This window comes from Thermoascus crustaceus (genome assembly GCF_041956765.1).
Source record: "Thermoascus crustaceus strain CBS 181.67 unplaced genomic scaffold VTN00scaffold_3, whole genome shotgun sequence".
NCBI classification, from domain to species: domain Eukaryota; kingdom Fungi; phylum Ascomycota; class Eurotiomycetes; order Eurotiales; family Thermoascaceae; genus Thermoascus; species Thermoascus crustaceus.
Genome location: NW_027192529.1, coordinates 1,154,481 through 1,179,731, shown reverse-complemented (window position 1 = coordinate 1,179,731; position 25,251 = coordinate 1,154,481). Strand labels below are relative to the sequence as shown.

Below are 25,251 nucleotides of genomic sequence, written 5' to 3'. Positions count from 1 at the left end.
CGACGATTACAGCATCTCCGGATTTGGCTATGAACTTTTCTTGATCCGTAGAACAGGATACCCAGCTTACCCCAAGTCTGCGAACGGAGTGCCAGACTATCTTACGCTTATAGCACTGATTATGTCTATCAGAGATATCAAATATCGATGATATTTCTGCCATTATGGCTGTTGAGGCAGCAGGTGATAATTCTTCCCAGGATGACAACGGTGGTGGCATGCCACCTTGCCAAGACGAGGGATAAACGGAAACGTCATAAATTACAAGTCTGACGGTAAGACACCTGTATGGGTCGGTAAGGGCCGTATGGCACTGACCAACGGCCAACGCACCCATCCCGAGGCTGTGCCGAGTCCGCCGACGGATGACCCCCGCGCCCACTACCTCTGTCGAGCCGCTACCAACCCACAATCCCGAGTAAAAGCCAATGACTAAAGAGGCTTTTCGTCTCGCAACTGCTAGTTTTGAAGAAAAGACCCGCTCATACAGCACCTCCAGGTGGCTGTCGTTCCGTATTTCGGTGAATTTATGAAAAGAAGCACTCTGCGAGCTGTGATACTGTGAAGGGAAACATTCTGCTCTGCTGGTAGTCGATACGAAGCAAAGATGGGTGCGTTGAGGAGAATTAAGACCAAGCGCAGGACAAGGTACGAAATATCAGTGGTACACGTCGCGTGACTAGACTGAATGCGACTCTGACGATTTCTTTTTTTAATCTACAGGGACTACGACCAGGTCCGCGCGGATCTTGCATCTGCCAAACACCTCGCACAGTATAAGGCTACGAAGGATGCGGAGGATCTGCCCGGGTTAGGACAACACTATTGCGTTGAGTGCGCCAAGTGGTTTGAGAGCGAGTTCAATCTCGTCGCGCACCGAAAGGGAAAGAACCACAAGAGAAGGTGGGTGTTCTAGATGATGACTCTCTGGCTGCTGGAATATCCCTCATGGAATCGAAGCTGATGGTGCGGTAGGATTCGTCTGCTGCGTGAAGAACCTCATACCCAGAAGGTAGCTGAGGCTGCCGTGGGGTTGGGAACAGATAACGGCACTCGTTCTCAGGAATCAGCGGTCATGGAGATGGATGATTCGAACCAGTAGACTGTGAACAGATGTTCAGCAAATGCGCAATGTACGAACAATCCCCAGATGGTTAATATCAGAGGACCAGGTATATCACGATGGGTCGTTGCCCTTTTGGGCTTGCGGGTTCTCGGGGCGGGTCTGGTGCTTGAGCGATGAGAGAGCCGAACCGACTGTGACACTGTGTCTATTTGAGAGTGATATGATTGGTCGCGCTCTGGAAGATGTCTTCTGACCAGAGGTTTACAAGCAGTCAACTTCTGGTTTTGAGGATTATCGATTATTGGCGTCCAAATAGCGACGTCTAGGAGTGAAGGTTCGCTCCGAAAATCGCCAAAAAGGAGTTCCGCAGGGCCGGCCCGAGGAAGATGTTGTTCCGATACGCGGCGTAACGAGAAAATTACTACCGTTTTTCGGAGCGAAACTCATGATCTTGGCGCCATTCAGGGATACCCAATGATTGCAGACGGATTTTTCAACTCCAGTACTTTTCTATCTAAAAAGCATTCTATTTGTGAATAGCTGTTGTCTAGGATACATGGTCGTAAACATTTCCCCAAGTCCCGTTCAAAGCTTTCATAAGCCATTCGTATGTTGCCCACTAAGCGATTATATAAGCACTCGTATTCTCGACAACGTCAGGTCAAGGCTCAGAACATACCTGTACAGCATTTACTATGAAGGCTCTGATGCTACAGATTCCTAGTCCACGATAGAAGACCTTGAGACCTTCAGTGCGGTAGGCTTCTTTGGCGATTTCAAACGAATTCAACGTTCGTCCGCTGTGGGTTGTTGAAGGGCGTAGGAGCGATTGCCCTTCGGGATATACGTTTAGAAGAGGACTACCCGCCATCTGCGCCTGGAGTCTCGTCTTGATTACGTCTAGTGGGAACACAGACGCCCATGTAACGATGCCAGCAATCCCGCCGCAGAATAGAACCTTCATTGCAGCTTGATGTGCGCTCTCATTCTCGGTAGCCATGTAGCGTTTACAGAGCTCATAGGACCAGAAACTGTAGCAGCATAGGTAAATAAACTGACGACGCAGATGGTAGGGGAGACCTAGGGGAGTGTTCTTCATACTAAAATCCATATCCCACGGAATCTCTTACGCTCGTGACTGCTCCTCCAAAATAGAGTCCCTTCCAGCCATGTCTTCGAAATATGTCTTTCGTAACCGCCCACGAGGAGACCTCAGAACGAGAACTAAGTTGCGCACGACACTTTATGAGCTCCGTCGGAGATGATACAGCCCAGCTGGCCAGCCCGCCTGCAGCACCGGCCACCCAGATTTTATATAGAGGAACACCTTCGGGATTCGTTGGGTCGGTTACGGACCGGTCCATGAACATCAGTACCCGGTTGTAGGCGACGAAGAGCAAGGCATTGAGGGCTCCATAGCCTAGGATTGGTGCGGCAGCACCTGGTATACAATGTTAGAAGCGTTGTACATTATTCGACCCGGTCACTGGAGATGACAAACCTCGTACAAGAGAGCTGGTGCTCTCAAACTGTTGCCGCAAGGATCGCGGGGTAGCTACAGGACCACTCACAGAGTGACCCGCTTGTAGCCTGACTTTGACAAGGTCCAAAGGATTGCCAATTATAATCCCAATGGCCCCGCTCAGGTAGCCAGCCCAGAAGTCGGAAGACATGGGCTATGGTCCTTGAGTCGAATGTAAGGACTGAATGCAGTGAAATGGCGGGGTATCTTGTCGCTCCTCCGCGGCCGAAGGTATAATGTCATGTGACCTCGCGATACTTTGGCGATTCAGTGACTCGGACGCGCTTTCTAGCCGCTGCGACGCGTACCTGGTCGGGAAGCAATCACTAACCTGGGCATCTCAAACTACACTGCAGAGTACCTCGGTGGAGCTGGGTACGGCACTTCTTTAGTGAAATACCTACTCAATGTAATAGACCCTCACCGAACGCACGTTGTGCCTTTTGCCTAACATGTCAACAGGCATCGACCACGGCCCGCCAACGCAGAAGCTGGTGCTGCGAGTTCGCAAAAGCCTGTCCGGCTATACGGTGCATCAACTCAGTCCATTGACCGCCTTTCGAAACCATTCAAATGCCCGGGTTCAGCGACACATTCTCAAGCAGCAGACAGACCTGCCAGGAAGAGACGCAAGGTGAACTACGCCGATGCCGGTGGAAGCGTTGAGGACGGAAACAACAAACCATGGACCAGCGAGGAACGTGCAGCGCTTGCGACTCGCGATCTAAACAGATTCCCTGTTTTCAAGGTGAAAGATAAGGAGACGACATTTAAAAAACGGTTTTCAGTCCCTTTAATCAATAAAACAAATGGCTACGACCCTTCCAGGCCTGCGCCTACTCTTGGGATGAGGCGAGGCGCCACGTTCGTCGTGAAGCCTCTACATGATCCCGCTGGAGAGTTTGCGATAGTACTGTACGATCCAACCGTTGACGATATCGATGATAAGCCCGAACCAAAAGAGGGGGAAGAACCCCAGGAGGAGAACGACAAACCGAAGCTGGATGAGCCACTTGTTCATAAAAGCTTGGCAGAAATACTTGGGCTGAAGAAAAAGATAGAATACCGGCCAAAGGTTCCCGTTGTCATCGATCCTAAGCTTGCTAAAGTATTGCGACCTCATCAGGTAGAAGGTGTGAAGGTAAGAAATATTCCAAGATCAGCCATTCCGACTCAATGCTGAGAACCGTTCCTACAGTTTCTCTACCGCTGTACAACCGGTTTGGTCGACAAAAATGCAAATGGCTGCATCATGGCAGATGAGATGGGTTTGGGCAAGACAGTATGACTAGTCTCTGCGATATCGAGTCGATACTGACGATGGCAGCTTCAATGTATTACTTTGATGTGGACACTTCTAAAACAGTCACCAGAAGCTGGTAAAACAACAATCCAAAAATGTGTCATTGCGTGCCCATCCAGTCTGGTGAGAAACTGGGGTAATGAACTTGGTATGTGATTACTCTGCCTTTTTTTTTATACTGCTACTGACAGGCTTAGTTAAATGGCTCGGACAAGATGCGATCACGCCATTTGTAGTTGATGGTAAGGCGTCGAAGACTGAACTCACAAGTCAAATGAGACAGTGGGCAATCGCTTCCGGACGTTCAATAGTCAGGCCCGTTCTCATTGTGTCATATGAGACTTTACGGTTGAATGTCGATGAGCTCAAGGATACCCCCATTGGGTTACTGCTATGCGATGAAGGCCACCGACTGAAAAATAAAGACAGCTTGACCTGGACCGCATTGAACAGTCTCAACGTCAGCCGTCGGGTGATCCTCTCTGGGACTCCCATCCAAAATGATCTTTCGGAGTACTTTGCCCTCTTGCACTTTGCAAATCCGAACCTGCTTGGGTCACAAAATGAGTTCCGGAAGAGGTTTGAAATACCGATTCTCAAGGGAAGAGATGCTGCAGGAACAGACGACGATAAGAAAAAGGGCGACGAGCGTCTGGCAGAGCTCTCAAATATTGTCAACAAATTTATCATACGTCGTACAAATGACATCCTCTCGAAGTACTTGCCGGTCAAGTACGAGCACGTCGTGTTTTGCAACCTTGGCAAGTTCCAACTTGACTTGTATAACCACTTCTTACAGAGCCCAGAAATCAAGGGCCTGCTCAGAGGAAAAGGCAGTCAGCCGCTGAAGGCCATTGGAATTTTGAAGAAGCTCTGCAATCATCCGGATCTACTGGATCTCTCGAAAGATATACCTGGAAGCGAACAGTTTTTGCCCGAGGATTATGTCACTCCGGAGGCTAGAGGCCGGGACAGGGACATCAAAACCTGGTATTCAGGAAAGATGATGGTTCTTGACCGCATGCTGGCACGTATCAGACAGGATACAAACGACAAAATCGTCTTGATCAGTAACTATACACAGACTCTCGACCTGTTTGAAAAATTGTGTCGGTCTCGGGGATATGGTTCCCTGCGATTGGACGGGACTATGAATGTCAATAAACGCCAGAAGCTTGTGGACAAATTCAACGATCCTGAAGGCGAAGAGTTTGTCTTCCTACTAAGCAGCAAGGCCGGAGGCTGTGGTATAAACTTGATAGGCGCAAATCGGCTCGTGCTCTTCGACCCGGACTGGAACCCCGCCGCTGACCAGCAAGCGCTGGCTCGAGTCTGGCGTGATGGTCAGAAGAAGGACTGTTTCGTCTACCGTTTTATTGCGACCGGATCGATTGAGGAGAAGATATTCCAGCGTCAGTCTCACAAGCAGTCGCTTTCTTCCTGTGTCGTCGACTCTGCTGAAGATGTCGAGCGTCACTTTTCTCTTGACTCTCTCCGAGAGCTCTTCCAGTTCAAGCCTGGAACCCGAAGTGACACGCATGACACGTTCAAATGCAAGAGATGCCGACCAGACGGAACACAGTATATCAAGGCCCCAGCCATGCTGTACGGTGACACAAGTTCTTGGAACCATTTTGTTAACGACGGTGAAAAGGGGCCGCTAAGCAAGATTGAAGACTTCCTTTTGAGGCAAGAGAGCACAGAAAAGGATGTCTCTGCCGTTTTCCAGTACATCAGTTCTTGATGTCATTGATAGCTTTCAGCTCACACAGTTGCTATGATGAAACGATTTGTATTTGGGTCAATGCATGTATTTTTGGGTACTTGGAAGAATGCATTTTGCACTATAGGGATAGATCAGTTGAATAGTAATTAAATAGAATCATTTGGCGTGATTAATTTGGTTGTTCCTAGGCACTGTAGAAAAGAAAAAAGGTCCTCGATCCAAATTGTTGTCACTAGGGATACCGTACAATACCAGCTGCGTGACAATACGTCACTGCGCCGGACGCAAGAAACGCAACCCGCATTGACAACACATGCAGCTGGAATGATCCCCGCATTGTTTACTCCACTGGCAAGGCAGAGATAGCTGCTCTTGCATGCCTGCAGTTGGTATATTCTTGAAACTAATTACCAGTCTGTGACAGTGGGACAATAACAGCAGCAATTTTGACAGCCACCCGCACGATCTGATTCCGTTCTAGAGCTTCCTCCCAATGATCATGAGCGCTGCCTGATACATGCACAGCGCGTGTCGTTTATAAGCGATTCCAATCGTCATTCGCACAATGGACCAGTCCGTCCAGCGGCTGCTGAATGATAAGCTCTATGATAAGAGGAAACAAGGAGCCCTGGAGTATGGCACACTGATATCCCCACCCAGAACTAAGCTCTGAGAATTGTCTGCTAACCATGCGACTTTGCAACCAGACTTGAGAAGATAGTTCGCGATGCTGTCTTCAAAGGAGAACATGACAAGATTCAGAAAATCGTCGACCAGCTCTGCCATGATTACGCTTACGCCGTTCACCAGCCCCACGCACGAAATGGTGGTCTGATAGGGCTTGCTGCCGCTTCGATAGCATTGGGATCAGTGAGTCGAGAGAATCGTATCGGATAGGAATAACGAGCGCAAGGCTGAGAGTTTATAGGAAGGGGTTGCTCCCTACCTTCAGGAGATTGTGCCGCCGGTGCTGGCCTGCTTTTCTGACCAGGATGCGCGGGTTAGATACTACGCATGCGAAAGCATGTATAACATTGCGAAGGTGGCAAAGGGGGAGATTCTGTTCTTTTTCAATGACATATTTGATGCCTTGTGCAAAGTGTGTGCTCCTACAATCGTTTCAGCGTGTTTCCACTGACATGTGTATGCGCGATTCAGCTAGCATCCGACTCAGAACTGTCTGTTAAGAATGGAGCTGAACTCCTTGACCGACTTGTGAAAGATATCGTGGCCGAATCTGCCGCATCCTATGTTTCGGTCTTACAAGTTCCCGAGAAGAATGTGCAGGACCTGGATGCCGCAGAATCGGAAGAGTTGTCGACTGACCTTCCGACGGCGTTCTCGCTTGCCAAGTTTATACCGCTCCTAAAGGAGCGCATACACGTTATCAGTCCCTTTACCCGGACGTTTTTGGTATCATGGCTCACGCTGTTGGATACCATCCCGGATTTGGAGCTTGTTTGTTATCTCCCGGCGTTCCTCGGCGGTCTGATCAAGTTCCTTGGTGATCCCAATAAAGATGTTCATGTTGCTACTCAGGGTCTCCTTGAGAGATTTCTGTCGGAGATCAAAAAGATTGCGCGCATCAAAAAAGGGATTGCAGAGAGCCGGAAGGGCCAAGAAAGCAATAACAAACAGTCGGCAACAAGTGACAGCGCGAGCGTAGTCACTGATCAAGATGCCGACATCGAAAAGAGCGACAATGCCATACTTGATTCAGAAACAGAGTTGTCTGACGAGGAGCATGATATACATGCCGATGATGACTGGATCCCGGGGCAAGACGTACACATTGATTATCCAAAAATCCTAGAGATCCTCGTTGGCTTTGTTGACACATCGTTCGGTGGGTATCCTTCAATGTTTTTCTTGCCATGGGCGATGCTTACACTGTGCCAGAGGAGGATATGCAGTTGACAGCGTTACGCTGGATCGATAGCTTTTTCGAGATTAGCCCCGAAGATATCCTCCCATTCGTTCCGAGACTTCTTACGCAAGTACTGCCTGCTATGTCGAGTGGTTCAGATTCAGTGCGACAGGCGGCTAACAGGGTCAACACGTCTCTTATGGAATATATTGTCTCCCTATCCGAGGACCTGCCCTCTCCTGAGGAGAGCCGGCAAGCTCCAGCATCGAAAGTGCCCGCTCCTGGTCCTGAGAGACGGACGTCTACACCCGGTGGAAAACCGTCATCCGAGACTGCGAATAATGATAACAAAAAGCCGCCTTCGCGTCCGGGGTCAAGAACCGACTTCACGCCGCGAAGCAGCACTGCAGGGACACCTCTTCCGCCTGCGGATCTTGACTATGCTGCAGCCGTGAACTCACTGACATTGCAGTTCCTCAACGAGAACGAAGCTACAAGGGTGGCCGCCATCCAATGGCTCATCATGCTGCATCGCAAAGCCCCTCGTAAGGTCCTGGCATTCAACGACGGGACATTTCCCGCCCTTCTCAAGACGCTCTCCGATCCCGCAGAGGCGGTCGTTACCAAGGACCTTCAACTTCTCTCGCAGATCTCGAGAAACAGCGAAGATGGTTATTTTACATCTTTCATGGTAAACTTACTTCAGCTCTTCTCCACAGACAGGAAGTTACTTGAGGTTCGCGGGAATCTGATAATCAGGCAACTCTGTATGAACCTGAGTCCTGAACGCATCTATCGGACTTTGGCCGACTGCCTTGAAAAGGAAGAGGTGAGTCTCCTGCAATATTTTGGGATCTCACTGACAATCCCAGGATATCGAATTCGCCAGTATTATGGTGCAGAACCTGAATAACAATCTCATTACGGCACCTGAGCTCTCTGAACTCAGAAAGAGACTGAGGAATCTGGACTCTAAGGTATATCTACACATGTAAAGTTTTCCTCCTAATCGTTAAGCTGACCTATGTCGCAGGAGGGCCAAATGTTCTTCGTAGCACTGTTCAGATCATGGTGCCACAACGCCGTTGCTACGTTCTCCCTCTGTCTTCTAGCCCAAGCCTATGAGCAGGCTTACAATCTGCTGCAAATATTGTATGTCGAATTGCTTTGCATAATGATGCTTACTGACGGTGATTCTGCAGCGCTGAACTTGAAATGACTGTCAATATGTTGATTCAAATCGATAAGCTCGTCCAGCTACTGGAGTCACCGGTTTTTACATGTAGGCTCCCAGCCATTCTCTTTGCTTCATTAGAAGCTAATTCTGCATCGCAGATCTTCGCCTTCAGCTTCTCGAACCCGAGAAATACCCATACTTGTACAAATGCCTTTACGGTGTTCTCATGCTTCTCCCTCAAAGCTCAGCCTTCGCGGCGCTGAAGAACCGCCTCAACAGCGTGAGCAATATTGGACTTCTCCATACTGGACCCCGAGCGTACGTGAACTCTACAAGCACCATCCCGCCCAGTTCTCCCTCGCTCCCCAACTATATCCCCAATTTTATCCGCCGGCACAGCACAGAAGCTTACTCCTCGTCTGCGGGACTTAGCAGTACCGTCTCAGCTGCCCTCGCGTCTTCTTCGTCTGGCTATGAGCGCTCCACAGGAGGTAGATTGAAAACGCGTGAAGACAACGCGATCCGCTGGGGTGAGCTGCTCGACAAATTCAAGAACGTCCAGGAGAGGGCGAGAAGGGCCCAGCGCGCGTCACAGCGACCACTCGACCAGGACGGTAACGGCGTAGGACCGTATAACCCCTCCCTTGCGGCCGCACTCTCTGCAGCAGCGACGGCCGAGCAGCCCGGAGTCAGAGAGAAGGTCCTTCCTGATGCTCCCCGCGGAGGTTCTGGCTCTGGTGGCCGTGGCTTGACCTCTCCGGATGGTATTGGAGCGCAGAAGGGCACTTCGACGCCTGGACATAAGAGCCGCTCTAGTCTCTCGAACCTTGGTCGTCTGGGAATCGGGCCTAGAAAGTCCAAGCGCTAAGGAAGCTTTGTCACGAAGCTGAGCCTGCAACCTTTTTCCGGATCCGGCTGGTCCGATTGCTATGATCCGTTTGTGTACGCTGAGTTGAAGTCTTACTAAACAGTCGTTACTTGGGATGGCTAGGTAGTTTGAGCGTCTTGTCTTTTTTCTTGTCTTGCTCTGTGTCGCGATATTTCCTTTCTTTACCCCTTTCAAGTACTTATCGTTGCAGCAACAGCACCAGCACATGATACGCAAGCACATATTCATGACCACGACCATGTTCAACAACCCCCCATTTGTTTTGCCTTGCTTTTACGTGGACAAATTTTCTCTGTCTCTTTTTCTTTTATTGGTGTTCTATCTGTCAATAGTTCATATCACGATGGTCATGACACTGAGAATCAAGTCTATTCAATCAAGAGTCTTCTATTCTATTCCAGGTAATAATAATGAAGCTGAGTCCTGAGTCCCATGTTGATTTGGAAAAAGATTGCCGGTTGCACTTAACTCCCAGTAGCGACGCAGATATTTATTTAAATATTAAGTTCCATATAGATAAGGTAGTAGAGGAGATGGGCGCAACTGCCAAGTGTTTGTCTATTACATTATGGTGGAAGATCTTATCTATCTCATCTGTCACCTATCATCTATGTATGCTATCTACACATTAACCATAATCCCGTTCTAAGCATGTATGCAGCACTGCAACAGCACTGTATGAGTACATGTACTGTACATACTATACATCCATCCAACCAACAGATTAGATTTAGACGCAGATGCAAACGCAGATTTACACCTTCTTAAACACCTTCCCCCCACCAATATACCACCTCGCCGCCACAAAAGCCGTACTCCCCGCGACCATCACCACCCCACAGAACACCTGCAGCTTCGTAAAACTGCCATGCACGACGTCCGGGACCAGCGCGCCCCCGATCGGGTTCCCCGTGAGCGCGGCGAACGAGATGATGGCGAAGAACGCGCCGTTGCGGACCCCGATCTGGCGCACGTCCGAGATCTGCGCCACCAGGGCGGGCCCCAGCGAGACGAAGGCGCCGGAGCCGAAGCCGTACAGGGCGGAGAAGACGATTGCGGGCGCGTTGGAGCGCGAGGGGAGCCAGAGGGCGAGGACGAGGATGGAGGAGATGTAGGTCATTATGATCATCATGTTGAAGCGGCCGAGGCGGTCAGCGGCGTAGCCGGGGAGGGTGCGGCCGAAGACGCTGGTTTTTTTTTCCCTTTGGTTAGATTATATTTTCTTTTTGAAGGAGGATGAGAGAAGAGGGAACTCACCTCGCAGCATTCAAAATCGGAATCAAATACGCAGCCAACCCGGGCGACATGCCGTACCTCTCCGCCTGCAGGATAACAAACGTAAAGGGCAGGAACATACCCCAGAAGAAGAAAAACGCCCCCGTCACCGTCAACACGAACCGGAGCTCCCTCAGCGGCCGGAGGAAGTCCAGGATACTGAACGGCTTGCGGTGATGCCTCAGCCTCGACCGCACGGTCAGATTCGAGATGCCTAACAGGAACAGGATCAGGAACCCGCAGATGCGCATGGCCCAGCCGAACCCGACCTCGGGGACCAGGTGGTCCACCATGATCGGGAAGATGACGCCGCCCAGGCTGCTTCCGGCGGTCATGATGCCCAGGGCGAGGGCGCGCTTGTGGTGGAACCAGGTCACGACAGAGTTGGTCGAGGCGTAGAAGACGGCGCTGGCGCCCAGGGGGCTGCAGATGCCCTGGGCCAGGATGAACTGGTAGTATTCCTTCGAGATGGAGGTCATCATCAGGCCGAAGACGTGGAAGAAGGTCCCGCCCAGGAGGAGCCAGCGGGGGCCGAAGTTGTCGAAGAGCGTGCCGAAGAAGGGGCCCTACCAGACGTCAGTAAGCAGAATAGGGTAGTTGTCATGGGGGAGAAGTATATACGAACCCCCACGAACATGACGAACGTCTCCAGAGACGGAATCCATGCCACCGTGCTGGGAGACATGTCCTTCAACTGGTGACCCTGGTAGTAGTCCTGGAACACACCAATACCTTAATTTTTCTCCATTAGTGCCATTTCGAGGATGTAACAAAATAACAAACTCGTAATTCAACAACTTACAATTGATCCACCCGAAACTCACAAACAGACTACAGAACGCTCCCGCAACAACCAACCAAGCCTTCAATCCACCATCCGGAGGCAGACTGGGGGGCGCAGCAGCAGCAGGAGCAGTATTCTGAGTGACGGTGCCCGAGTTCTCGGGGTCATGGCCGCCGTCATCATTGTCTTCCGGGTGCGCCTTTTCAGGATCCTTCTGGCCCAGCTGCACGCTCGAGGCCGTGGGCGTGGAGTTGTCTGTGGACGGCGCTGCGGTGTTGGTAGCCGTCGCGATATCCGCGGACCAAAGGCCGTCGTGAGCCTCGACAACCATGGTCCTTTTCTTTTTTCTTTTTTCCGCCGTTGTTATCGATAAGTATCGATATCAAGCTGGCTGGTTGCTAAGACTGAAGGTCCTGCTGGGTGTGATCTTTTTCGTCCCAGAAAAATTTCCGGGGGCATTTCTCTCTCCTCCGCGAACAGAAGTGATGGATATACCCGCGAAGATATAGGTAGGTTAGGTTAGGCAGCTGACTAGGTACCTAGTCGGAGATAACGCCAACCAACGCCTAACCTATAGGTTCGGGGGTAAATAAGGTAAGAACCCAACAGCGCGAGAGAAGATCAGATAAGCGTTATGGCTAGAAACTGTCGTCACGGAGCAGGGGAAAAAAAGAACCACCCCTCGGAGGATGCTACGCCGAACTGGAATCCAACGAGAACAGAACAGAACAAGTCCAACAAACAGGTAGAAGACAGCATAGCACGACTCGACTTCGACTCGTTCGGCCTCGGACTTTACGATAACACGAAGCTGGGCTTGGTTCTGTCAGCTTTCCGTCTGAAGAATTGTCAGTCAGCCCACCAGTCGAATCGCTATCTGTCAGCCTGGCAGTGGCTGCACCTGCAACAGTCGCAGCAGCAAAAAGAAAAATCCCCTTTTCGTCTAGGGACTTCGACGCCATCTTTTCCATCACTCTCGTCAGCATGCTCGCGGCCTCGCGCTCGGGCTAAAAGGATCCCCTTAAGACCGAAACTAAACGAAAAGAGCGAGGTAGTTCGTTATCACGAATGCGGACCATAGGCCACAGGCTCACAGCCGAGTCCGACCCCGGAGCTCCACCTCACCAAAGCGCCGAGACGCCGGGGAAGGAGAGAAAGCTTGGCCGGTGATAAGCTTAGATGCAGCTTTCCGCACCATGTTTATCATAGGTCCTCATGAATGATGATGAAGTCGTTGAGTCTGATATAAGGAGTACTCTCAACGGCTCTAGATTTGTCAGTTTGTGGATATTCTTCGACCTGCATCCGTGCCACGGTTCCGCCCGCCACAGGATTGGAGAGAAATTCTCCGGTGACGTCAGGTCATGGTATGCATTGTTTGCGGTGTTCCTAACTCGGCCGAATTTACCTGCTAAGGTATCTAGATACCCTATCTAGGTAGCCGGGTAGCCGGGGGTTTCTTTATAGCAACAGGTATATAAAGATATGATATCTAGATATATAAAAAAGAACTCATTGACTCGAGACTTCCCCCCCCTTTTTTTTGGTTCACTATGTATAATATACACTACTACACCGGACTCGGAACAACTAGAAAAAGAGAAAGAAAACATGAGACTAGATCGCAAGTGCTGGCTGTCCTCTAGGAAAAAGCTGACCTCATACAACATACGAAACACAGCCAAGGGAGACAAAAGGAAAAGAAAGGGAAAGGCAAGAATGGATCAGGTCGAGCTCTGCCCCTCCGGCTTCTCAAACTCCACCTTCCCGCCCTTTCGCACCGTCGCGAGGCTCTGCTTCGTCCCCCGGATCTCCTGCATCAACTGCTCCGCCGACCGCTGAGGGATCCCGGGTGCCTTTGCCTCCGTCACCGCCTCCTCCGCGGCCTTCTTGAACTCGTCCTTGTCGGCCTGCGACTCCTGCTCGAGGCCCTTGACGGCGTCGCGCGTCACGCCCGCCGGCGAGTCGGCGATCTCGTTGACCTCACGGTCGCTCAGGACGTCGTTGACACGGGCAGCGCGCGTCTGCACCAGGATGGTGGTGGGGCCGTCGAATTGGAGGAAGAGCTGGACGGAGAGTTAGCAAGCTATTTCGCGAAAATACTACGGTAGATGCATCAGCATACTCTGTCTCCCCAGATCGTCCTCCGGCTCCACGTGCGGAGCGTGTGGAGGATCTTCATCGACGTCTTCCACGTGTCCGACTCGGACATGTCCCGAATGAACCGGGACTTGCGGAGGAATTCGGGAAAACCCAGGCCCGGGACCTGGAACTTCAAGGAGGTGGACTTGAAGCGGTAGGGGCGTGGCGGGTTGGACGTGATGGTGTATGCGATCACGTTGCTGCCCTACGTTAGAACATAGCACTGTATACGAGGGATATAGACAGAAACATACCTCGGGTGAGCGATGTACTGCTCTCCCGCCTTCAACTCAATCGAGTAGATCTGTCCACTGCCGACCAGGGCAAGCAGTCCTCGTCCTCTCACTTCGGAGTTACCCCAGTGTACCATGCTCTTCATCAGTCAGTCTAGCTCCTACAGTTTTCAAGATACAGGTTACACGGACCAGGTTCGTGTTGATCGTCGGCCGGATAGACAACGAACGGCCCGTCCACGCGAGCAGGGCTTTCCTCTGCGTGACCATCCAATCCACAGCGCCGGTAAGCTGGACAACGGCGAAGGAGGTGACAGGCGACCGGACGGAGATCAGAGCCGTGACCGGGCTGGTTGACGAGATCTGGCTGGGCGTCAACAAGATATCCAGGATGGGAACATCGGGTCAGAACTCGTGACCTTCTGGTAGAGAAACGGTATCCCGACAACGGCCCTTCGGAAGGGCTCCAAGATGCTCAACGTCGAAACCACCTTGCACAGCTTGTAAGCTCAAACGTCCACCGTCCAATTCAGCTCCGGACACAGCATACATTGTCTGCCTTCCCACTCAACCCCACCAGCGTCCCCCGCCGCGTATAGAGATTCTGTGAAGCGGAAAGCTCGACGGAGAGCAGAGAGTACGGCGCACCGATGACGTCGAAGCGTGCATCTGTCGTCCCGGCATGTCAGCAACGAGGGAAAAAGGCCCCATACAGGACGGGCAAGAGGCATACCCGGAGAGGCAGCGGAGCTGGAGGTGCTGGCCACAGGCAGATGGTCAGCATTGACCGTGCTCGGATCCCCCGACGGGGCGGCGCGGATCTGGAGGCGTCTGGACTGCAGCGCCGCGGGGCCCTGATGAGCCCGCGGAGGAGACACTCGAGTCCAGGAAAGGGCGCGGACGCCTTTCCCTAGAGCCTGGCTCATGGCGACGACGAGATCATGGAATTGGAGCAGACGAGGGAGCAGGAGGCGGGCAAAAAACACCCTTTACGTCAGTCTGTCTTTTCGGCCTGCGCAGACAAAAAACGTCGGGACGCTCCGCGGAGCGCTTCGGCGCCGCAGACAAACGGCGCAAACACACGCGAGCACGACAGCACCAGCTGCTCTTGCGACGATTCCTCGCAAGGAGCAATTCCTCCTGTCTCCTGCAAGGCATACGGTATATCTATCTTTTATACATCTTCCACTGTTCCGCACGGAGAACACAGACGCTGACGGCCGCAGGCACGGTACGCCGACTGTTCGCGATCCATTCCCCCGATCCCGGAGCGGCGGTTGACGAGGACCGCCGGAGCCCTTCTTCGATTTGCGCGGAAGCTCACGATGCATCAATAAGTTTCCTACGACCAGGGACGGATATAACGCGGTAGAGAGGACTTTCCGCCGGCCGTCATGCTGCTGAGAGCGGCCCGCTCGCCATGCTGGCGTGCGCCGCGGCGACTAGTAGATCCCCGCTGTGCTCTTTCGCGATCGTCGCCGCGGAAGGCTTTCTGCGATGGCAACCAGCTGCGGATATTCACCACCACGGGGGCTTGGAGGAAGCAGGACACCGGAGATGCTGCTTCAAAGCAGAACCCGGTGGACGTTGCGACTCCGAAAGCTTCCCAGCTGTCCAATGCCGGGAAGCAGAAGGGAGCAGCGGCCGCCAAATCTACGAAGAATGACTTGCTCAGTGAGAAGACCGTCGGCGACAAGGAGCAGAGAAAGGCAGATTGGGCGATCATAAAGGAGATGGCAAAGTATCTCTGGCCGAAGGTAAGGTTCCGCGCGACCGCATGCTGATGATCCTCCACGGCTGACATTCTATGACAGGATGACTGGGGAACCAAGCTTCGAGTCGGAACGGCCCTTTCGCTGCTGGTGGGAGCCAAGGTAGGTTATCCTAGCTCAATTGTGTTATCCCTGTGTTCTCTCTAACCAACCGCCAGATCATGAACGTCGAGGTGCCTTTCTACTTCAAGAGCATTGTCGACTCCATGAACGTGGACTTCGCAGCCATTGGTGGCACAGCTTGGACCGTCGCGGGCTCAATGATCATAGCATGTATGCAGCTCCCCTCTCTTTGGAAGAACCGTTTTCTGATTGGGTCTGCAGATGGTACTACCAGAATAGGCGCTACCCTGTTCCAAGAGCTCCGTAACGCGGTGTTTGCAAGTGTCGCGCAGAAAGCTATCCGGAAAGTCGCTCGGAGCGTTTTCGAGCATCTGCTACGATTGGATCTCAATTTCCATCTGACTCGCCAGACCGGTGGCTTGACGAGGGCGATCGACCGAGGAACGAAGGGTATCAGCTTCCTCCTCACGTCGATGGTCTTCCATGTGTTCCCCACGGCTCTGGAGATATCCATGGTGTGCGGTATTCTGGTATGTGCAGCTCCCCGTTGGTGACGGGGCAAGTTATACTGACTGATTCAGACGTATCAATATGGTTTTCAGTTTGCTGCGATCACCGCTGCAACCATGGTTGCATACACTGCGTTTACTATCACGACGACTTCCTGGCGAACCAAGTTCCGGAAGCAAGCCAACGCTGCGGATAACAAGGGTGCTACTGTCGCTGTGGACTCGCTGATCAACTACGAGGCCGTCAAGTACTTCAACAACGAGAAGTTCGAGGTCGCGAGGTACGACAAGGCGCTCACTGCCTACGAAAACGCCTCTATCAAGGTCACCACGTCTCTGGCGTTCCTGAACTCGGGTCAAAACATGATCTTCTCCAGTGCGCTTGCGGCCATGATGTATCTTGCAGCCAACGGAGTTGCCAACGGAACGTTGACTGTTGGTGACCTGGTGATGGTCAACCAGCTTGTCTTCCAGTTGTCAGTGCCGCTGAACTTCCTTGGCTCCGTGTATCGAGAACTGAGGCAATCCCTGCTGGACATGGAGACCCTGTTCAACCTGCAGAAGGTCAACGTCAGTATCAAGGAGCGTCCCAATGCCAAGGCTCTCGAGCTTCCCCGCGGAGGTGAAATCAGGTTTGAGAATGTCACTTTTGGATACCACCCGGACCGCCCGATCCTGAAGAATACCACCTTCACGATCCCCGCAGGCAAGAAGTTTGCCATTGTGGGACCCAGCGGCTGCGGCAAGTCCACCATCCTGAGACTGCTTTTCCGGTTCTATGACGTCCAGGAAGGACGCATCTTGATCGACGGCCAGGACGTGCGTGACGTGACTCTTGACAGCCTCCGCAAGGCGATTGGCGTGGTCCCGCAGGACACTCCTCTGTTTAACGACACGATCGAGCACAACATCCGCTATGGCAGAATCGACGCCTCGTCTGAGGAAGTGCGGAAGGCGGCCCAGCGGGCGCACATCCACGAGCTCATCGAGAGACTGCCTGAGGGATACAACACGGCGGTTGGAGAGCGAGGCATGATGATCTCCGGTGGTGAAAAGCAGCGACTGGCTGTCTCCCGGTTGCTTCTGAAGGACCCGCCGCTGCTGTTCTTCGATGAGGCGGTTAGTGATGATATCTCGATCCAACTTAAAGAGGTTTAGATGGCTGACACTGAGACCAGACTTCGGCCCTTGACACGTACACGGAGCAGGCGCTGTTGCAGAACATCAACAGCATCCTGAAGGAGAAGGCGCGCACGAGCGTGTTCGTGGCGCACCGGCTGCGGACGATCTACGACAGCGACCAGATCCTGGTGCTGAAGGACGGACGCGTGGCCGAGACGGGCACGCATGCGGAGCTGCTGGAGGAGCGTGGCATCTACGCCGAACTGTGGGACGGTAAGACTGACCCGGTTCTTATTTCCTGCTAGATCTTCTGGCGTGGCGTTCAAGCATGGAGGATCTTCGAGGCTGACCCATGACCACAGCCCAGGAAGTGTCGCTGGCGCAGGAGGTGGATCTGGATGCGCAGGCGCAAACGGAGGAGGACGTTGATCCGACGTCGAAGCCCAAGCAGTCGTAGGAGGGCCGCTGAAGCGAGAGGTATGACGACAGAAGACCCCAGATTGGATCCGGGGCACTGGATAGGAGGGGGTGACAAGAGGCTCTGGGTTGGATAAAAGAAGGATAGATTGCATCGCGTCACTCCACTAGTAGAAGTGGACTCCGTATATTTGCCCAGTTCCGTCACACGCGAGACTTCCGGATAGGGTACTCTTTACACAGTTGAACAGAGAAAGATACCAGTGGTCAACCAGACTGTTCTTTTTCTGGAGAATTCCTCAAGAGAGCTTCTTCTGTAGAAGACCAGTAGAAGGAGATACCAAAGAATAGGCCCCTGGCATGAAACGACGATGAAACGGACGAGCAAAACTCATCCGGGGCGCTTCGTCAATTGAGTTTGACAGCCACGCGCACGGCCGAGTCTAGCGGGCGCTAGAGAGCTGCTAACAGAAGGAGTTCGCAGGGCCGCAACAGCCATTGGGCGTTATCCTGTCGTTCTCTGGGGCATGGAAGATGAAGAAGAAGCTCGTGCAACGCCAACATGGGGCCCTGGCAGGAACGCGAAGGCCATACGACAAACGCCCCTGAACGGCAGCTAGTCTCCCCCACAGTCTTCTTGTCTTTGTCTCTTGTCTTCTGCCCCTGGCTCGGCTCGTCCCTCTCTCTCCCATGGCTGGCAAGCAATCATAATACTGATAGTTTACCTGCCCCGTCGTTCGTTACCGTCGCTCGTTCTTCTTCCTGTTGCTCTGTTCTCTCGTTCTTCTGTTCGAGCAACACAGTCAATCGCTACCTCTGTCACGCCATCACGAAACCTACTCTCGCTCGTCTGACATGACGGCCCGTTTTGTCCGACCCCAGCTAGCATCTGCATCACAGTGATACAGTTTTGTGGTACGTCTCTACTGTACGTTCCAGCTCTAGTTTTACCAGCCCCCCTTCCCAGCGGTCGATAAGACTAGGATATGAGAGACTGTGTCTACCTACCTACCCATCCATCCATATCCATACACAGTATACCTGCCTGATCCAAGAGGCCTTCAACCTCCGGCCTCGTTTGTCAGCAGAACTGCACTCTAACAGCAGCCTCCGGCCATCAAACAGAGACAACAAACCAAGCTTTCCGCCGATTCCGACCACCACCGCCTTGCCACGCACCTTGATTGGACAGCCCACTCTCAACCCATCCAGACTCGCAGAGGCAAACGCTGGACAACGGTTGACCGGGGCCTTCACCGCATACATACAAATCAGAGCAGAGCACAGCACATTTCTTCTTGCAGAGCCAAGAACCAGAGAACCACGGGCCCGGAATCGGATAGCACGGGGGGACGCGCAAGTGAACCTCAAAAAAAAGTACAGAAAAAAGGATCAGAGGATACAGAGATTGGGTGCTGCGATCGGATCGGACATCCGTTTCTCTTCTCTTCCTTATCCGGGTTTCCCTGCTGTTCTGTGGCGCGCATATAATACGTGCGCGATATCCGAGCCGACCTTTCCTGGAGACTGGGAAGCGACAACAACGAAACGACTTGATGCCCAAAAGCAGTCGGATTTTCTGCAGACCGTGAGGAGCATTTATATGTTGCATTGAGAAGCATATATCGTATCATATATCATATCATATCGTATCAGACAAGATGGGTCTCATTGAGAAGTTGCAAGCAAGTATGTCACTCACCACTTATTTCCGCGCTTCCCCGCTACGCTATGCTGTGCCATGCGCCTTGGCCTTCGATAGTTCTTCACGCCAGACAAGCTTGAGTTCTCTCGCGCATTGCAATGGCTCCTACCTCTCTAATTTCATATTATACTATTGTCTCCTGTTCGCTCAGACCACATCGAATGAAACACTGACAACTACCTTGTCGATGCATAGAGATCGAACTCTACCGCCTCGAGCAGCGCTACACACGCCGCAAGCACCGCACCACCTTCCACTCGTGCGCGCAGTACGTCGACGGCGAGTACGTCTACAACACCCACTCCCCGACTTCGCCCACAGGCACCGTCTCCAAGCACGCAACAGGCGGCAGCGACTACTGGAGGCCGCCGGGATGGGGCGGCCCCGGTCCCAAGGACTCGCGATATCGGTGAACCGTGACGGGACGCATGCATGTTGTTTTCTGCTTTGCGTTGCATTGACTTCTCTTGTCGTTATTGATATATATATACTTCTTGTTTCTCATGTCCTCCACCATTTTTTAACGTCATCGAGCGGTAGTTAAAAGAAAGCTACCATAACGATCTGCAAAAATCATCATCGTTATCAATATCTTCTTCTCTGGAAAGAACCCGGATAGAACGATACCAACAAAAAATAGATACTGTGGTTTTTAATATGGAAGAGGATGGATATTTGCTTTGAGCAAAAACAAAACCAGGCAAATTTGCATTTTTTGCTCTGCTTCTCTATGCTTTGCTTTGCTCGGGTTTGTCGTCTCCGTCTCTGTCTGTGGTTGTGGTTTCCGTTCCGTTCCCCGATCCGATCGGGATGTTGGGAGTAGCTGGCGTGGTCAGGACATTATTGGCTGTTTCTTGTCTTATCTTCTTCGTTTAGTGCTATTTTGCCGTATACCTTTTTATTTGATTTTTTTGATACTTTCTCCCTTGCCATTGTTACCCATTTGCGGTTTCGATGTACGTGGTTATGGTCTTTTTTCTCCTCGGGCTTGCTAGCAAGCTACTGCAACTTGCTGCAGCTTTGACTTGATTTGATTATTGTTGATTGAACGATCAGTCTGATAAGCTCAGATGAGATCTATCAAAATATAACATACAATATATATATATATTCCTGTGTCCTGGATAGACAGACAGTTAGTGTGGTTGATTTTGGTTTTTATTCTTCTTCTTTGCCTTCTTTTTTTTTCATTTGGTATTCTTTGGAATAATAATATATTTAAAATAAGTAGTGGTGGTATCAGTGATGATTACGTGTCGGATTTTATTATATACCTTCTATAAATATAACCTCGCCCGGAGGATAGATGGATCGTTGTATCATATCATATTCTATCCTGCAATTGAACCCATCCCATCCTGTCTCATTTGTCTCATTTCATCCTATCTGCCCTGGTAGATGAAATAATACACAGTGAGTTTATCCATGTCTCTCCCTTCTCCCCCTGCCCCCAAAGCAACCGCACTAGTATACCATCAAGCCACGCGCCCCAACCAGTCCAAGTACAGTGACGGTGTTGATGCACACACAAGCATACAGAGGACAATGTTATCGCAGACCCTCTCCCCTCTCCCCTCTCCCTTTCCTCTCAAGACTAGTGGTGGTTTTCGGTTTGTTTGGAAGAGGATCTCATCTCACTCATCTCACCTTTTACCCTTACCTTTACTCCATCATGTCATATCATATCATGTCATATCTTGACTGTGCTGTGCTGTGCTGGGGCTTTATTAAGCTCTCCCTCCCTCCCTCTCTCTCTCTAGCTCTGATAATAGGACGCAGTATACGTCAGGGTACTATTTGATATAATAACATGTTGATTCTGACGTAATAATAATAATAATAACAACTTAATAATAATGACTAATAGTAGATTAATGCTATTAATTAGATACCTACCTACTTGTCTGCCTAATTTATCATGCGTAGTGTGTACCCATATTATTAGATAGGATAGTAGATGCTCCTGAAGACGGGGATCCTTCCTACAGGCTCTAACTAACGAAGAGCTGATGGGTGGGACGGACAAGGACAACCTTGGAATCCGGGAATTTCCCGTCCCGTCCCATACCCCGACCAGGACAAGGAATTTCCAGACGGGATGTGTGAATAATTTCCCAATCTAAATCTAGAAAAGAATGAGAAGGAGCAGTTGGAACTTGGCTAGATTAATCCACTCTAACTCCAGCGCATCCTGTACTTAGTAGGTGGACACCGATACCGGTCTGGCTCCTACAGTACTACCAACACTACAGATAATGGATCAAAATCCTCTTAGGTCTGACAATACACTACGTCAAGAGAATAAAAGCAAAAAAGGCAAGATCAACACCAAAGTTACGCTCCAATTCAATGCTCAAGCACATCTAATCCAATCCAATCAACGCCATTCAGAAAGAAACCAAGAAAATGCGCAGCAAATATCTTCACAATGAACCTAAACGCAAAATATGAACACGCCTGCTAAAACGCAGATCGATAACGATGTAAGATAATAAAGTCACGCTGACAAAGACGAACCATTCCCAAACGCCTCGCTTTGATGTAGCAAAAAACCAGAATGTCAACCTCAACCTCAACCCGGGGTATGCAAGAAACACCTTCCGCAACAGAAACCCCAGAAAGTACAACGAATCGCAAAGCACACTTGCTCAGACAGGTAGAAACAACACAACTCCTCTCCCCTCTATCTCATATGTACAATGTACAGCACAAACTCTAGATGCATGTAACCAGTATGCAAAACTTGGCTCAAAAACCATATACAAGAACACCTGGAGACACATGAATGCATAGCATAACTTTTCAAACTACCAGCCCGGCTCTCATGTTCTGAACGGTCTTCAATCCAACTCCCTTGAGGCGGCCCAGCTGCGCGAGGCTCTTCACTTGCGCCTGGGTCTCGCCTCCAGCATAGTCTGCTGATTCGAGTTGATGGTCCATCTCGCAGAGGCAGTCGACGATAGCCTCAGCCTTCTTGGCACCGACGCCCTTGAGCAGCTTGATCTGGCTGACGTCGCGGGAGTTGACGATGGAGAGGAGGCGCGCAGTACGAGGTGAATGGGCATGCTCATCGAGGGAATCGACGTCCGCGTCCACTGGCGAGGGACTACTCCTCGCTCGCTTCTTCTTGGGTCGGATCTCGTACTCTTCTTCGCTGAAGTGCTCGTCACGCTCTGGCTCCTGGTAGTCTTCATCTATATCCCGTACCGTGCGTTTCGACTGTACGGGTTTCTGCTCTTTCTTGATGGACAGCATGCTGCCAAGCTTACTTCTGGCGGCAGTGATAGCATCGTCATCGTGGACGGGCTCCTGCTCCACCCGGGACTTTGGCTTCAGCTTCTCTTGTAGCGCGGAAATTTTTTTCGCCAGTTTCTCGTTGTGTGGGAAGAATGGCAGCGCTAGTTGATACATTCTCAACGCGGAAGCATCCTCACCCCGCGCATGGTGCTGTTTTGCCATCAGAAGGTACGAGAGCCCTTCAGCCCTGGCATCTTCTGTGCCCTCAATGCGCTTTTCCAGGAGTTCCAGACGGCGTTGGACCTGCTCGTTGATCTCCTTGATCTGAGTCTCTTGTTTGGACGGCTCATTGAGAGCCCTTGCAGCCAATATTTCCTCCACTTTCTTCTCGACCATCTCTTCGATCTTTGCCGCAGACATATCATCATACGTCCTTTGGTTCTGGGCGGTGGGTTTTTCTTCTCGAACGAGTTTCGCAAGACGGGATGCAGGCGCCTTGAAAGCATCAGAACTCCGTTTTACGGGAGAAGACCGCCTCGGCGAACTCCGCTTTGGCACCTCCGGTTTCCTGGTCTGTGTCGTCACTGGTTTCGTTTGGGGCTTATCAGAATACACATAGAACGCCTTTACAGGCTTGTTCTCGCCCGGCTTAGACGCATCCTTAGTCGCTGGTGCTGATATGTTTGCGTTAACAGATGCAGCCAACGGCCGTAGAGGCTGACGCTGCATAGAACCTGCTGCCGCAGCCCGCGCTGCCGGTCTCGCCGGACCTTTGAATATGGGTTCATTTTCCACCTCTCGCACTTCGATCTTCTTGGTACGGTTCGCAAAATTGAGCGAACTAAGCGTATCCAAGTGATAAGACCGTACGGGCGCGAGATTTAGGATCATGAGCGTCAACCCGTTATTCTGACCCAGGGCCAGGATTCTTGTCATCTTCGACTCGCGATACGGGATTCTCTGCTGCTTTTTGCTGATAGCCTCGACGCATTGAGCTAACACGAAGAGACTTTTGTTGATGCTGGCCGACTCAACCATCCGCTCTTTGTCATTATCCGTCCGACGGTTATCCTCCGAGCCAGCAAGATCAATTGCAGAAGCTGTGCTAATCCGCGTCTTCTCTCCCGTGCTGATAGCGACTTTGACACAAAGGATGGCGTGAGATCTAGACGAGTGCGCATTCAACTATCCGCAGTCAGCAACAACTACGCATTCCTTGCCTATACAATAATCTCACCTTCGTCGCAGAAGTCGACCTGTTCGTGTTTGCCTGGTCATATAGAGTCTCAAACTCTTTCAAGCTCGTACACGGCCGCTCAGTCAGTCCCACTACCACCGTCTTCCCACCATTATCCCTTAGGGGCAGGCCCGCGGGGGTTCTCTTCTCTGGTGGCTCGAACAGATCGAAGACCTTGTCGTTGTAGATTTCGTAGTAGCTCATGGAGACCTCAACCTTCGTCGCTCCCTCACTATCCTTGTCGATCTTCCGGCTGCGTCTGTAGATAGCACTGAGGAGACGAGGGATCACGCCTCTATCAGCGAGACTTTTACCGCCCCGCATGGTGTGTGTTTTCCCCGTTCCCGTAACACCGTATGCGAAGATCGTGACGTCAAAACCGTTAAAGAGGTGTTTTACCGTCGGAGCAACTACATACTTGATCAGTTCACGGCACCCCTTAGACCATAGAGTTCCAAAACCAACCTTCAGCATCAAAGAGCTCCTGCTGCGTGACATCCGCATCGTACACCGCGTTGAACTGGAAAGAGAAGTCCTCGCTCTCATTCTTCGGATTGGGGATCTTGACGATATTGCCCCTGTCCTTCAATGACGCCTTTTCACGCTCCGATTTCTTCTCCTTGTTCGCCTGCGACACCGCCCCCGAATTCGCAGAACCGGTGCGGACAATGATGTCCAGTTCGCGCTCCGACTTGAGGAGCGGCCGGATGCGCGCAACGACACGGACGCTCATTTTGTAGCCTGTCCCGCTGTCCTTATCTCGCCTCTAAATTCTAGCAGTGTGGTGTGACCTCTGGATTCGAATGGTTCGTAAGCTCCCAGCGAGTCCTCGTTTTCTCCTTCGCGCAGAAAGGTCGTCAAATAACCATAACGCTGCCTATCGCATAAAGCAAATAAGACATGGAGCGAAAAAAGGAAGAATCGAATAGGAAGTCCGAGAAGGAGTGGCCGCGGAAACAGTACCTCGGGATGTTCGGACGGAAAGAGACAAATGGGCACGAAGACACCGCACAGCCCTCAACGGATGCCCGATTGGAAGAGAAGAGAAAACGAGAAAGAAAAAGGACGTGCGAGATAAAGGCCAGGGACCTGCCGTTGTCGGTATTGGATTTGGTGGCTGCTCGCAGGGAGCAGGGGAGTAATGGTAGTTAGGTAGTGTGTCGCTTGCGACGGTTGAGGGAAACGCGCGGTTGGCATGGCAACGG

General features: G+C 51.5%; 10 protein-coding genes across 10 annotated transcripts; 6 read left to right on the top strand and 4 right to left on the bottom strand.

The window, feature by feature from the left end:
• Positions 1–607: 607 nt before the first annotated feature.
• VTN00DRAFT_5604 (uncharacterized protein) lies at positions 608–1,102 on the top strand (the record flags this gene model as incomplete). The annotated part of the gene is made up of 3 exons (XM_069432153.1): positions 608–648; positions 724–903; positions 976–1,102. 3 exons carry the CDS (start codon positions 608–610, stop codon positions 1,100–1,102), a joined length of 348 nt encoding a protein of 115 aa, XP_069288041.1.
• A 22-nt stretch (positions 1,103–1,124) lies between these two features.
• VTN00DRAFT_5603 (uncharacterized protein) lies at positions 1,125–1,544 on the top strand (the record flags this gene model as incomplete). Its single annotated transcript, XM_069432152.1, has 2 exons — positions 1,125–1,310; positions 1,383–1,544. 2 exons carry the CDS (start codon positions 1,125–1,127, stop codon positions 1,542–1,544), a joined length of 348 nt encoding a protein of 115 aa, XP_069288040.1.
• A 69-nt stretch (positions 1,545–1,613) lies between these two features.
• VTN00DRAFT_5602 (uncharacterized protein) lies at positions 1,614–2,739 on the bottom strand (the record flags this gene model as incomplete). The annotated part of the gene is made up of 4 exons (XM_069432151.1): positions 1,614–1,685; positions 1,746–2,097; positions 2,168–2,507; positions 2,568–2,739. The coding sequence occupies 4 exons, from the start codon at positions 2,737–2,739 to the stop codon at positions 1,614–1,616; spliced, it is 936 nt and encodes a 311-aa protein (XP_069288039.1).
• Positions 2,740–2,783: 44 nt separating this feature from the next.
• Positions 2,784–5,635, top strand: VTN00DRAFT_5601 (uncharacterized protein; the record flags this gene model as incomplete). Its single annotated transcript, XM_069432150.1, has 6 exons — positions 2,784–2,819; positions 2,881–2,963; positions 3,051–3,729; positions 3,787–3,870; positions 3,955–4,039; positions 4,089–5,635. The coding sequence occupies 6 exons, from the start codon at positions 2,784–2,786 to the stop codon at positions 5,633–5,635; spliced, it is 2,514 nt and encodes an 837-aa protein (XP_069288038.1).
• Positions 5,636–6,182: 547 nt separating this feature from the next.
• Positions 6,183–9,529, top strand: VTN00DRAFT_5600 (uncharacterized protein; the record flags this gene model as incomplete). Its single annotated transcript, XM_069432149.1, has 10 exons — positions 6,183–6,250; positions 6,325–6,487; positions 6,546–6,716; positions 6,776–7,463; positions 7,517–8,313; positions 8,357–8,461; positions 8,518–8,636; positions 8,687–8,766; positions 8,820–8,979; positions 9,097–9,529. 10 exons carry the CDS (start codon positions 6,183–6,185, stop codon positions 9,527–9,529), a joined length of 2,784 nt encoding a protein of 927 aa, XP_069288037.1.
• A 775-nt stretch (positions 9,530–10,304) lies between these two features.
• Positions 10,305–11,940, bottom strand: VTN00DRAFT_5599 (uncharacterized protein; the record flags this gene model as incomplete). The annotated part of the gene is made up of 4 exons (XM_069432146.1): positions 10,305–10,737; positions 10,808–11,391; positions 11,451–11,557; positions 11,628–11,940. 4 exons carry the CDS (start codon positions 11,938–11,940, stop codon positions 10,305–10,307), a joined length of 1,437 nt encoding a protein of 478 aa, XP_069288036.1.
• A 1,393-nt stretch (positions 11,941–13,333) lies between these two features.
• VTN00DRAFT_5598 (uncharacterized protein) lies at positions 13,334–14,910 on the bottom strand (the record flags this gene model as incomplete). The annotated part of the gene is made up of 7 exons (XM_069432145.1): positions 13,334–13,675; positions 13,735–13,951; positions 14,006–14,124; positions 14,177–14,347; positions 14,404–14,475; positions 14,535–14,653; positions 14,718–14,910. 7 exons carry the CDS (start codon positions 14,908–14,910, stop codon positions 13,334–13,336), a joined length of 1,233 nt encoding a protein of 410 aa, XP_069288035.1.
• Positions 14,911–15,378: 468 nt separating this feature from the next.
• On the top strand, positions 15,379–17,907 carry VTN00DRAFT_5597 (uncharacterized protein; the record flags this gene model as incomplete). The annotated part of the gene is made up of 7 exons (XM_069432144.1): positions 15,379–15,741; positions 15,799–15,858; positions 15,915–16,029; positions 16,081–16,349; positions 16,401–17,447; positions 17,507–17,723; positions 17,813–17,907. The coding sequence occupies 7 exons, from the start codon at positions 15,379–15,381 to the stop codon at positions 17,905–17,907; spliced, it is 2,166 nt and encodes a 721-aa protein (XP_069288034.1).
• Positions 17,908–19,528: 1,621 nt separating this feature from the next.
• Positions 19,529–19,985, top strand: VTN00DRAFT_5596 (uncharacterized protein; the record flags this gene model as incomplete). Its single annotated transcript, XM_069432143.1, has 2 exons — positions 19,529–19,556; positions 19,768–19,985. The coding sequence occupies 2 exons, from the start codon at positions 19,529–19,531 to the stop codon at positions 19,983–19,985; spliced, it is 246 nt and encodes an 81-aa protein (XP_069288033.1).
• Positions 19,986–22,374: 2,389 nt separating this feature from the next.
• On the bottom strand, positions 22,375–24,779 carry VTN00DRAFT_5595 (uncharacterized protein; the record flags this gene model as incomplete). Its single annotated transcript, XM_069432142.1, has 3 exons — positions 22,375–23,994; positions 24,047–24,456; positions 24,512–24,779. The coding sequence occupies 3 exons, from the start codon at positions 24,777–24,779 to the stop codon at positions 22,375–22,377; spliced, it is 2,298 nt and encodes a 765-aa protein (XP_069288032.1).
• Positions 24,780–25,251: the final 472 nt, after the last annotated feature.